The 13,717-nt window shown below is 37.3% G+C and overlaps 1 protein-coding gene across 1 annotated transcript; it reads left to right on the top strand.

Annotated features, from left to right (window-relative positions):
* Positions 1 to 1,328: 1,328 nt before the first annotated feature.
* Positions 1,329 to 13,213, top strand: IFNAR1 (interferon (alpha, beta and omega) receptor 1; the record flags this gene model as incomplete). The annotated part of the gene is made up of 10 exons (XM_010295518.1): positions 1,329 to 1,449; positions 2,674 to 2,867; positions 3,001 to 3,158; positions 4,951 to 5,098; positions 6,046 to 6,160; positions 7,030 to 7,232; positions 8,450 to 8,604; positions 9,132 to 9,285; positions 11,403 to 11,557; positions 12,986 to 13,213. Coding segments are annotated over 10 exons (1,631 nt in total), but the record flags the coding sequence as incomplete, so codon positions are not given.
* Between the last annotated feature and the right edge of the window lie 504 nt (positions 13,214 to 13,717).

Genomic DNA, 13,717 nt, shown 5'->3' with positions numbered 1-13,717 from the left:
AGCTTGGGTTGTAACTTTGTAGCCTCGCTGCTTTGAATCGCACAGAATCATTAAGGTTGGAAAAGACCTTTAAGATCATCAAGTCCAACCAGCAACCCAACACCACCATGCCCACTAAACCATGTCCTGAAGTGCCATGTCCACACGCTTTTTGAACACTTCCAGTGATGGTGACTCCACCACCCCCCTGGGCAGCCTGTTCCAATGTTTGACCACTCTTTCAGTGAAGAAATTTTTCCTAATATCCAATCTAAACCTCCCCTGGCGCAACTTGAGGCCATTTCCTCTCATTGAAGGAATGCCATAGACTGGTGTGAAATAATTCAAAGCAAAATGTACCTTATAACTAGCCAGATAAATTTCCATTTTCGTAAGTATCAGAATAATTCCTCCTCCCACAGTGTTATTACTCTCGTCTGCCTTCTGATACCTGAGTTGTATAACAAATGGGACACCTAGGAGTCTGCATATGTCAAAGTTCATGGTAAAAAGTCTTCTTTAGGAAGTAGAATATAAGGTAATTATGAGGCAGTTGGGATTTTTTTTAATAATTATTTCTGAAAGGTGGAAAATAGGAGAGAGAGCTATCCTGCCGATGATTCTAGCATACATGCTTCCCTCCTCTTGGGAATCTGCGTGTTAAGCCTTCTCCTCTCATGGTCTGGTCTTTCCCTTGATGTTATGTGTATTCTCATATGTGTCCTGAGTCTTAGGCCTTGCCCTCCATAAGTCACTTTACGCACTGTTCTTCATGTAAAAGAAAACACAGGATTACCGTGAGCAAGATACAATATCCTGCTATGTCGTGAAGCCTCACTGAATGGGATTTATGTTCAATACATTGAATTTATGGCAGTAACACGTGACGTAAAACAAGTCTGCTATGCTCAGTCTGTTCCGCAATTGTGAAATGACAGCATTAGGTCAATCGCTAGCACTTTTGCAGCTGAGATCCAGATGTTGGATCCGACCAATAAAATACTGGTTTAAAAGCATTCAGACTGCTTATAATCAACCCATGACAATGAATGCAGACCTTGAATGTTACAACTGTATACACTTTCTTTAAAGGGATGTGGGTAGAAAGACTTTAAGCTCAGAGGAAAGAGCTGCATAGTCAAACAGGTGAAAGAGCTACCTGATGCACAGCTCCTGAGCTATATATTGAAGTGGCGTTTGAGTAGCGTGGGGTTTTCTTAACTCTTACATTTATTGTTATTTCATTTCACTATAACTCTACTTCTTTTTCAACAAAAGTAAGTTATTCTTAAGTTACATACAAATTATTTATCCCAATCTTTATATGCCTTTATGTTACTTCCTTGTAGGCCAAATTAGTCTGAAGAGTCCACAGGATATTCAGGTCTATGTTCTAAATACAAATTTCACTTTGAGGTGGAACTACACTGGGGATGATACCAATGTGACATTTTCAGCAGAGTACCAGTTGTAAGTATTAACTTTAGTCTGAGCTAGAAATGTCGGACTCTTATTTGTGTAGAAGAACATATTAATTAATTGCTGTGCTTCTTGATAGTGCCATGTAAAACTTCTAGAGACTTGAAATCCAGGAAGTAGAGGCCAAGTCTTGAAATGAAGTGGAATCTTAGTATTGTCCTTCATATGTCTAATTCATGTGTAAAATTAGACTGTTCACTGATAGCGACATGTTACTAATGCAGAATGCACTTGGTAGTAATGCTTAATACTAGAGTGGTTCTTTGAGAAGATTAACTTGTACACTTAGAAATGTAGTATTTAGATTTATTTATTCTCTGTTTTGTTTTCTTAATTAAGCTAAACTATGGCCACACACACACAGAATTTGAGAGAATTTTCAGTGTAGCTTTTGAATAATTTGTCAGCATTTATGAATCCAGATTTCTCATCTGCAAATTTTAATCACCAGATAAAACAATTTAACATTTGTTCTTAAATGTTTGCTTGGTTTTCGTCAATTGTTTCATATACCAATACTTATGCATACATATACATTCGGTATTTTGTGGTACTTGCCTGACAAGTACATATTAAAAAACACTTCTAAGTTAAAATCACTTAAGAAGTTCTTGATTGTAGGATTTCCTAGTGTATGGTTTAACTCACAAGAAAAATAGCTTCTGTAAAGCTAATTATTCCAACACTTATTGCTGAACTCTAGTTTTCTTCTTTGTGTTTTTCTTTTCCCCTAATCTACTTTCTTTGCTAATGGCGGGGGGGGGGGGGGGGGGGGGGGAACCTGCTGCTTTTATGCTCTTTTAAGCACTTATTGCCATCAAGGCTTTAAAATTTGTTCCAATGAATTATAAAATCAATTGCCAGAGCAGGATTGCGTACTAAGGATATAATTCTGAATTTTGACAATTCTTTGATGCTGTTTTCTGACACTGTGTGGGTTTACATGGTGAATAAAGTAAACGGGTATCAGACTTTGCAGGCTAATATTTAACCTTTGGTAATAAGGCTAAACTAATACATTAATAGATTAGATTAATGAATTAAATGGTTATATGAATTCCAGGGTAACGAAGTAGATAACACTGATTACACTGGTGCTGGTGATAAAACAGCATTAAATGGTGTGACATTTATTAGCATAAAGAAGAAAAGGAAAAAGAATCTTGAGACTTAAATTGTGCATTGGTTTTATTTTTGGGGGTTTCTTTCTTACAGGCTTGAAGATTTTGAGACAAATGAAACAGAATGGAAGGAGGTGCCTGGGTGTCAAAATGTTACTCACATGGAATGTGACTTTTCCTCAGCAATAACCGAATACTATGATAAACACCATGTGCGTATAAGGGCTGAAAGAAGGGAAGAAGTGTCTCCATGGTCTAGCATTTTTGAAATGATTCCATATTTTATAGGTATGAGCTCCGTACATAATGTAACATTTTTAGTTAAATGTCCTTCAGCACGTTATTGTGGAAAAAATGCATGTGTGTTTTTTGGTGTTTTTCCTTTAAATAGTTATGCTTGACTTTCTTTTAATATTTGCAGCTCAGATCGGTCCCCCAGGAATAGAGTTACAGTCCGTTAATGGAGTCATAAAAATTAAGGTTTCTCCTCCAGAAGCAAATCAGGTTCAAAAAATGTGGATAGATGATCTAAGTTTTACATATAATCTAGTTATCTGGGAAAATGCGTCAAATGCAGAGGTATGATCGTTGTGGGTTTTTTTTTACTTTTAACATGACTGTCACATGTGTGCTTTAATTGCTTAGTGCTTTGAAATGGAATTACTTAATTATGTAATTGTGTATAAGTGTTGCTGTGCAGTTTAAAAGTTGGGTGGAAGTGTTTGCTTGGAGTTTTTTGGTTTTGGTTTTTACTAGAGGATTGTATTAGATATTTTGTGATAAGAGTTTTGTATTTCTGTTAAATGCGGGAGCCACTTTCCAATGCATAAGTGTTAAAGGAGAAGCCACTGCCTGAGCACTCACACACCAGTCAAGGAGTTGCACACACACCACCCGAGACTTTAACTGCTCGGACAGTGGGCGACTCCAGTGAGCCGACGGGTGCCCCTTTTGACTCCTCGCGCGCGCACACACACACACACACACACACACACACACACACACACTCCCTCTCGAGTGTGTCCTCTTCCCTCAGGCTCGACCCTAGGTTTCCTGAAACAGAATCTCCCAATATGACGTACACCAGATGAATTTATTAGGTGGTACAGCGGTGTAGAACAGCTCGAGCTGGGTGCCTCTGGAGAGGGACCATGAACAAAAGAATCTCTGGGCAATGACTTGCAGTCAAGTTCCCTTCCCCTCACGAGGCAGTTTGGTCCTATTGGAGTATTTGGGTCTGGGATCTCCTTGTTCCTCACTGGATCCTTTCACTGTCTCCAGGCAGGCTGTTCTTTTTTTCTTCTCAAGGAGGCAACTTCTGCTGATGGATGTGGCTATCTTATCTTTCTAATTTACACTGATTTTGGGGCCTTCCCTCATGTAACCAAGTAAGAGTTCAGTGCAAGTTTGTCAGTATCTAGATGAAAGTTAGCACACAGCTTGTGGCCTAAGGCTTTTTACTAATGCTATACAATGGATTCCATCTGAACTAGGAAGTGACCTCTATAACATAAGGATGACGGTGAAACAGTCTGAGATGTGTTGGAGCAGTTCAAGGCAGTGGGAAGAAGCATTTACAGTAAGGTATAGATATAGGGAAGGAGAGAGATAAGAGGCTAACTTGAGCTTGCTGAGAACCATATAGCTTGACTACAACTGTAAGTACACTGTCCTGTGACACTAAGTAAGTTCTTTGGTTTTATACTGTCTGTTGGGGTTTTCTAGGGATCCTTCTGAGGTCTTGTAATTGTGAACTAGTTTCCGAGCCATAATGTGCATCTCACACAGCAGATACAGCTATTCTGTAAAGACCAAGGTAGAAACAGTCTTTCTTTTTTCATCTTTTTAGGGGAATGGGTGCCAGCTAGATTAGGGTAGGAATTGAAGAGATATCTGTGTTCATTTGGAAGACCTAGTCATAATCATTACACATCAAAGGGGGGAAAAAAGCTTTAAGTTAAGTACAAGCTGTGTACAAAGGTCAGGCACTGGGAAGTCTGGCAAACCAAAAGCAAGGAGGTAGCAGGAGGGGAGAGTGTCCCTCAGTGAATTGAGGGATGGAAGTGTACTATTTCTCTTCTCAGTGTGTGCCTGAGTATTTATATGGTGAGTTACATGTCACACAGAGCAGTGCTGCGATCCCTCCCCACTTTCACGTGTTAAAGGAGCACAACATGTTCCTTCCTCTCAATCACGTGACTAAGTTGGAAACTTTCCTTTAGAATTTATTCAGGTCATATCTTGTCCTGCATTTCCTATTTTAGCATTTTTGATGGCGTATTATAGAAATGGGCTGAAACCTGGGGATAAAAAATCAGCTCATCAGGAAGACTAGTTACCTTCATATGCTATTTGCAATTGTTTCTTACAGTTCAGAAGTCAAAGTATTTTTCCTACTGACGTAATTGATGACCTTGCACCAGAAACTACCTATTGTTTGAAAGTTCAAGCAGTTCTTCCTTTGGACTCCCAAGAAGGCTTATTCAGTCCCATTCACTGTGTAAAAACTACCCGTAAAGGTACAGAGTAAAATAGTTTTGTCTTAAAATGGTTACTCAAGTTTAAACTGCTGGAATGTAAATTGTTCTAAAGCAACAGAAATAGGCAGAAATGCCAAGTTCCTACTGATTTTGGTGTAACAGTAATCTTGACAGTTATATACATTTTCTATTTTAAATCAATATAAAATATGTCAACTGTCAATATTAGAGTTTTAATAGTACAAAAAGGTTTTTGCTCTGAGGCAAGTTCTGTCCATTAGTTTGGATTGCAAAAACTACTTTTCTGTATTTTGGAAAACTGGATTTTTTTAATTAGTGAGTTTGAATCAGGAGGAAAGGGAGGTGTATGTAGGCAAAACAAAAGCCTTTTGTATATTTGGCACTAGATGAATGCATATAAAGTTGATCTAAGCTTAAATACTATTTTTTTGCAAACCTTGGTGAATTTATTATTACGGATTCTGAAGAATGGCTTAGTGGCAGTTTGTCACCAGTTGCTTGTTTTGCATGTCTAAATGTAAATTCTTCTGTGTGCGGTTCCAGTGTCAGTTTAAGTAGTTTTAAATGTTTATTTCAGAAAAAAAATAACAGTGTTGGAATGTAGAAAGTCAAACATTAGATTGAATGGATGGTACATCAAAATTACTTTATGTTTACAGGTGTATATTTTACACATTTTTCTCATTGAGTTATTGCTGAACCAGTTTATTTCTACTAATCTCAACATTTCTGTACTTAATTTTTTCTGAATTTATTTTTAACTTTTTTTTACTAAAGGCTTAATATGCAGTATATATCACAGACTTTGATTTGCCATCTTCATAATGAAAACAGACAATTTTCTTTTAATTATTGAAAGTGTACCATGACCATTTACGTGAGAAACGCACTCAGTGAGAAATTGTTGTACATAATATAAAGCTTTTCAGTAACTGTGGGTTTCATTTTCTTTTGACTTTGAGCAGTGAATGACCTACTCTGTGCAACAAATGTCAGCGTTCTTGCTTTGAATATGAAATTTTATCTGCATTGGAATAATCAGTATAAACAACATGTGAGCTACAATGTACAGTATCTCATGTGAGTTAAACAATTTCCATATCTCTGTTTAAACAGGTTATGTCATTCTAAATGCCATCCATTGTGTTTTGCAAATAGTTATTAGAAGCTAAAGTGAAATACTTAGCAAAAGTGGCTTAATGTATTCATTGAAACATGGGTAACTCATGGACACAGTGAGGCTTTTTAACACTCTGGACACAGCGTGGCTTTTAAAAGGATTGCATGTAACATCGTATCCTAGCATTTCAGGATACTAGGCTTCTTTTAAGAGGACTAAAAACCTGATGGAATGGACTACTAAGTATAGGCTAAGCAACTTTTTTAAAAGATGTACAGTTTGCCTTGCTTGGTATCTCTTTGAATATGATGAAATTAGATGAGTAGAAGTGAGCAAAAATGCAGGTGTTCAAGGTTTTAATTGCCAATATATTTGATTACTTCTAGTCAGATCCCAACATGAAAAAATCCCCATCATGTCTATAAGCCTGTATCTTAATATCTAGTTGTTGTACAAATATTGTGGCCAGCATCTAAATGAAAACAAGAGCTACCTCTAGCATTCTTTTGGAATTCCTTTGGCATGACAGAAAAATAATCAACTTAATAGAAGTATATGAAAAATCATAGTTTGGATTTTAAAATTTCTAAACCCGATATATAATTTTTGTATTGAGGCATGATTAAAGCACAAATCTGTATTTCCTCATCCAGTTAACGTCACTGTGTTCAGTGATAAATGAAAAGACAGTATTCTAAATATGAGAAATTTCTAAGAGGCCCATTCTTCAAAAATAAAAAAACCTGTGTAGCACAAGTGAACCTGCCTTTTTTTTTTTTTTTAGAATTCAAGGACCTCACATCAAAAACTATTAAAATATCTCTTGCAGTGGGTATCTGAAGAAACTTCATGATGATTACTCGGTGAAGTGGCTGAATGTACCTGGATGTGAAAACATCACTGATACACAATGCAATTTGTCATCTATCATCACTACTACTTCTGGATTTTATTACCTCCGTGTGCAGGCCATGAGTGAATATAACAAATCATGTTTTTCTAATGAAGTAAAAGTAGATCCTCTGGTAACAAGTAAGCAAATGTGTCTTCTTAAATTTTCATTTCTCAACAAACTTGTACCTAATGCTGTTATTTGCAAAAAGGAACTTGCTAGGTTAATAAAATCTAATACATAATTCCCCTACAGAAACTGTGGTGGGAATCCTGGCCTCATCAAGTTAAACATGAGTTTTTCCATGGTCTTCTCTGTTCAGCACAGCCAGTATTTCACTTTATTTAGAATCATATAATTTGCTTTACAAAATTAAACTACAAAGCATTATATGGCATTTTATAATCTCCCTGCATACCACATTAATCATGTGTGAGATTGTACTACAAATATCCCTAGTCTGACTTTTGCCACTAACAGTGAGCACTTGATATCTCAGAAAAGCAATGCCAAAATCAAATAATTTTGGAATCCACTGCCTCTATTTTCTTGTTCATCTGCTCTCTTCTCCTTCACCTCTCTACCCTTATGCAGTGCACTCCTGAATTTTGTGCTGAAGCAGTATTACATTGACATACAACCCTGAAGAGCTTCAAGAAAATGAAGTCTTAAACGATAGCGACATCCAAGTCAAAAATATGTAACGCTCTCCAGAGTGAAATTATAGTGATTTTTATCTTTGCACTTTTTTGATTTTGTGAGAAATGTGACCTTACTAAAATGTTTGACTTCAAAAAAAGTTATCAATCATAAATGTCAAGAAATGTTTATCTAATATGTAGGGTAATATCCCCTGCCTTCTATATTGAAGATGGGATCAATAGCTGTTCTGTAAGTCAGCTTTCCCTTGTCCAAGCTCTTGGTAATTAGATAACTCTTTAATAAGACAACAGTGACCTAGGTAAATAATTCAACAAAAGAAAACAAAACCCATAATACATCTCACTTTTTAACTGTACTATAACTGAGAAAGAGGGTATATGTGCAAAACAGGGCCCATAGCCCAATGAGATAAAGAAGTGTTCAGTAGTTTCACTTTGACTTGCACAGTTATTCCCACTCTCTGTGTATTTCGTGTCACTGAAACTTGCAGAAGCAACATATGAATGCGGAAAGAGAAAATATTTCAATTATTTCTCAGGACTCAAGATTCTGAATAAAGGTATTAGTCAAGTTAGAATTTTATTTAAAGTTTCTTTAAAATTGTCATAGATTTAAATTACAGTGTTTTATGCAATGTTTTTGTTTGTATTCTTTCAGTCTTACTTTTAACTTTTTTTTTTTTAAATGTTTTAAGATGAAATTGGCCCTCCTGGTGTAAAGGTGGACATCAGTGATGTTTTGCTCCATATCCAGATTTCTCCTCCAGGAGGATCTGAGAGTGAAGTCATGAGGGACCATTATGACTTGTCTTACCGGATTCTGTATTGGAAAAAATCACCAAATATTGAGGTATGAACTACCTAAATGTTTAAAACAGTATGTAAAATTTACTATGACTTAAACACTGAGTTTGAGTTCTCCTCAAGAAGCTTGTTTTCAAAGAGGCCCATATATGGTGTATCAATCATGCATTCAGTTTGTTTGGGTTTTTTGCTGAAAGATTCTTTTAAAAATCTGGTTAAGATTACTTTTATCACAAAGTAATTGACATTTTAATCTTTTTCCATTGATGGGGCTATACGTAATGATTTGCAGAATTGCACTGAGTTTTGTACAAGCTGCTATACATGGCTCAATTTTGAATAGAGGTTGTAGGGTTCTTATGATGCCATCTTTCTTACAGTATGACTCTGTGCACTCTTAATGTAGCATCCAGCCCCTCAACTTCTTTTATTTCTGTATTTGCAGTTTTATAGCTATGTGTATCATAAAACAATGGAGCCTTGCATGCTTTTAGCTCACATTTTAATGTATCTTCCATACTCTTACTCTTCATATAATTATATACATCTTATTCTTCCAATTCTTCTTTTCAGGAGGAAATCAAAATGAAAGAGATAAAACAGACAATAGGGACAGTCTCTGATCTAACACCCTCGACTTTGTACTGTGTAAAAGTACAAGCATTCTCAGAAGCTTACAACAAAAGCAGTCGTTTCAGCAAAGAGGAATGCATCAAAACACCTGGAGGTAGGTAGAGCTTGGGAATCATTACACCTCTGGAAATAAAATTGTTAATCCTTCGTAAGCCTTTGCAGGTCTCTAGTTAAAAAATATTTGCAGCAGGACTTAAATTAAGACCAAACAGTACATTCAAGACTCTCTTTACAGGGACGCAGTCATACAGATGACTTACCTGTACTTGCCATATATTCTTATATCCCAGTGTGGAAATCTCTCATTCTTTGGTCATTCGTACTAACTGGAAATAGAGATTAAAAGACCTAATTGTCTCATCTTGATTATTTTTAAAGTTATGTTATCCTGCTATGTATTATTTTTAGTATGTTCAAACTCTCTTCATTTTGTTAGAGATCATGCCAGAGAATATATTGCAAAAGAGAAGAGAGAAGAAGGGAGAAGGAAGCTTGAACTTAAGCACTGAATAGCTTATGACTAGCCAGATAAAAAGTTTCTTTGACTACCATATTTTACTATCAAAAGCTGAATTCCATCATGTAAACTCCTTCTACTATAAGGTACCTTAACTCCTGGAACTGAGCCTAGCCTGTTAGAAGGTTTTCCACAGTTCCTTGGTTAATACAGGAATGCAGGACCATAGACTTATGGAATGGTTTGGGTTGGAAGGGACCTTCAAAGATCATCTAGCCCAATCCCCCTGCTGTGGGCAGGGACATCTTTCACGAGATAGATTGCTCAAAGCCCCATCCAACCTCACCTTGAACAGTTTCAATGATGGGCCACCCACAACTTCCCCGGGCAACCTGTTCCAGTGTCTCCCCACCCTCATTGTAAAGAATTTCTTCCTTATATCTAATCTAAATCTACCCTCTTTCAGTTTAAAAGCATTGCCCCTTGTCCTGTCACTACAGGCTTTGGTAAAAAGTGTCTCTGTCTTTCTTATTAAGCCCCCTTTAAGTACTGGCAGGCTGCAATAAGGTCTCCCCGGAGCCTTCTCTTCTCCAGGCTGAACAACCCCAACTCTCTCAGCCTGTCCTCACAGCAGAGGTGCTCCATCCCTCTGATCATTTTTGTGGCTGGCTCATGTCCAGCTTTTCATCCAGCCCTATTGCGAAGTCGTCCTCAGCAGGGCTGCTCTCAATCCCTTCATCCCTCAGCCTGTATTGATACTGAGGATTGCTACAGCCCAGGTGCAGGAACTTGCACTTGGCCTTGGCTTGTTGAACTTCATGAGGTTCACATGGGCCCACTCCTCAAGCCTGTCAGGGTTCCTCTGGACCATGTCCATTCCTTCTACTGAATTAACTGTACCACTCAGCTTGGCGTCATCAAGTTGATGACACCATGTTTGGGAACTGAAGTGAAATTCATCTCACCTTTCTGTACTGACAAAGTAAAATCTTGTGCTGAGATAGTGTCTAGACTAGCAGTGTAGAAAATAACTGGAATATTCTTAGGTTTGATTTCTTCTTAAATAAGCATGTGAAAGGAAGAAATGCTCACTTGAAGATCCTTTTTCTCTCTGTTGCCTGTGTTGTAGTCATCTGAAGCTTACAATTGGAGTTCTTCTCCTGTCCAAGAAACCATATGGATGCTGTTGTGCCCCTGAAGACCCTGCAAGTCTAGGCACTTTCATCATTTCCTGTCTAAAAAATCATGGGCCACCTTCACTGTAGTAATTGCCCATTCTTACTCTATAGCCCATGGGAATTTCTTACTCCCGTATCTCTTGTCTTTTTAAAGGAGAGAGCTCTATCAATTACATATTATGTTCCGTGGGGTTAGGCCCTGTACACCACCAATAGTGCAGTAAATTTACATGCACCAGATGCTTCGTGGTAGCTGTTGATGTGCAGCCTTTTTGTCCTACTGTCAAATAGTGACATATAACTGGAATAGAACTGGGAATAACTGGATCTTGGTTCTGATCCTGTCCACAAATGCCTGCGTTCTTATATTGGATAAATATTTTGTGCTGTGTTTTTAATAAGTTATCTCAGATATGGGAATGGCATCGTTTTTGTAATTATTATCGTGGCTGGATATAGTACTGTAGAAATGTGAAATTTTGTGATTAATGCTGTATCAGATTTGGAGATAATCCATTCTTTAATCTTTGTAGTTTATGTATGCCTAGACTGAATGGTTTCTATTCACTTTTTTAGATAAAATGTTGCCTCTGATCATTTTAGCAACATTTGTAACTGCTCTGATTGCTGTCTTGCTTTTGGCTATGCCGCTCCTTTTTGCCATGTATCAAGCCTACAGTAAAATCAAATACGTGTTCTTTCCATCATGCCAGCTTCCTTTGAACATAGAGGTAAGATGAAGTTTATTTTTATCATTCACTAAGCAGATGTATTTTTAGAAAAATGAACAGAAAATACTATGAAAAGGTCTTTGTCTCCTGTGGTCTTATGGGTATGCCAAGATAAATTGTATAAGTTTTAACTAAGTGCAGGAATTCCTATGAAAAAAATGGGTTGTGTCAATTTCTAGAATTTTGTGATTAGCAAGTAGTTTAACTTTTGTTTTTTCTTCTATCTGTGCAAAACTGTTTCTAACGATCCTTCATTCCAGAGAGTGTGCATGTCTACCCAATGTGATAATGTACTTTTGCCCTGCTATGTGAGACCAGATATGTTTTCTCACTGTGTTATCTGGAAGAGCATGTACTAGCCTTTTTGCCATCTTTTAAGATTCAGAGGAGGTAAAAACACAGGCCTAGTCTTTACAGGAAATTTTGGTGTAGCAGGCAGCAAATGCTTCTACCATCTCCTGACCTAGGGGCCTGGATGGTCTTAAAGAGGGTAGAAGATGTCCAATTTCCAGCTCAGTTTGGCACAGGTAGTACTTAGCAGGGATCCTGTTCTGGAATGAACACGTAACCAACACGTAAGCGTAGGTATATTTTGAAATGTAGCAAGAACTGCTTTTCGCAGTACTTTCTTCTGTGTCTCTCAGAACGTTGATTTTGAGCAGTGTATGGCCTTCCAAACGTGTTGTCATCTCACCGCCGCTCTTAGGATATGTAGTATGCAAAGCTTGCTGAATAAATTTCTAATTTAAAACCAGTCTCATAATTTACAAGGGCTAATTTGAATTTAATTTATTTGTAAGACAGCATTTTAGTTGGTTTGTTCAGTAGAATACTGGTAAGATAATTAATGTGATGCATATTTAGAACCTTTTGTGATGGATTTGTTACAAATGACCACTTTGGAGAATAGATTTAAAGCATGTAGGGTAGACAGCAGTGCACCATTGCGGGCTGTGTAAGGCTTGGTATCCCACTGCAGCAGCTCGCTTTCTCTTTCTTCTTTCAGACTTTGCTTTATAACTGATAATGATTTGTAGACTTTTTGCAAATGCATGCCTGTCATCCCTGTGCGACCATGTGATCTTTGAAAGTGTTCTAAATTAGGATTTTCCCTTAGTTCTTGCGTGGCCTCATTCATAAATCAATGAAATACTGCAATTATATAGATGATTGACAACTACAAGCATTGTAAAAGAATGAAGATTAATGTTAGAGTTGTTTGTTAGTGTTCGACTGTGTGAATGCAGCTAACATCCTAACCTTTAGCTTGTGAACTTAGGGAAACAAATGGCATATTATAGGTGAAAACCTCATTATTTTACTGAATATGATAAACCAGATTTGTGCAGCTGTGGTGTTAAGCAGAATCATTATTTAGGTATTAGGTATGAATGTCCATTTCCCTTTTTTCTGCTTCTCTTTTTGCAGGGTTTTGAAGAACAGCTCTTTAGCAGTCCTTATCTGCCAGCTACAGAAGAACCAATAGAAAATTGTTCTATAATTGAGACTATCATCACAGAAGAAGTAAATCAAATTGGTTTTAAAGACTACAAACATTCTAAACAGAGCAGTGGAGATTCAGGAAATTACTCTAACGATGATGATACTTCAGGGAACAAAGTGTCAGAAGAAACGCTAGAAAAGGAAATAGTATAACTTTTAGGAAGATAAAATTAATGTAAGGGACCAGCAGCGTTATGAACACTTGAAACTGTTTTGTTATAGAAGTCACAGTCTAAGACAGACAATGTGACTTTGGGATTCCAAATCTGCACTTTGGTAATGGGAAGTTACATATCCTTTCTGCTACAAGCTAACTGAAGTTAAAACACAGTTGACTCCTCATACCGTATACCATTTTGACTGACTTTTCATCATATGATAAAACAAATACCATCTGCCTAAAGAGGAGCAGATCTGTACACTTTATATACTTGAACCTGGTAATCTCAGCAGAAGGCTACGCTGTTCCCCAGGAAGAGTTTCTCACTATCTTAGAGGTTGTTTTGAATGCCAGCATGTACTACTGTGACAGAAACCTTAAATTCCAGTATTGAATCTTACCATGTTTACACAGGCAGAAGGAAATTGATGCCGGATTTTTCTGATGTTCTCTTCCAGCCCCCTCGGGCAGTGCTTTTTGGCTTAGTGGGTCCAGAG

Source organism: Phaethon lepturus, unplaced genomic scaffold (assembly GCF_000687285.1).
Source record: "Phaethon lepturus isolate BGI_N335 unplaced genomic scaffold, ASM68728v1 scaffold181, whole genome shotgun sequence".
Taxonomy (NCBI): Eukaryota; Metazoa; Chordata; class Aves; order Phaethontiformes; family Phaethontidae; genus Phaethon; species Phaethon lepturus.
The sequence above is the reverse complement of the archived record's forward strand: the minus strand, read 5'-3'. Positions and strand labels throughout refer to the sequence as shown.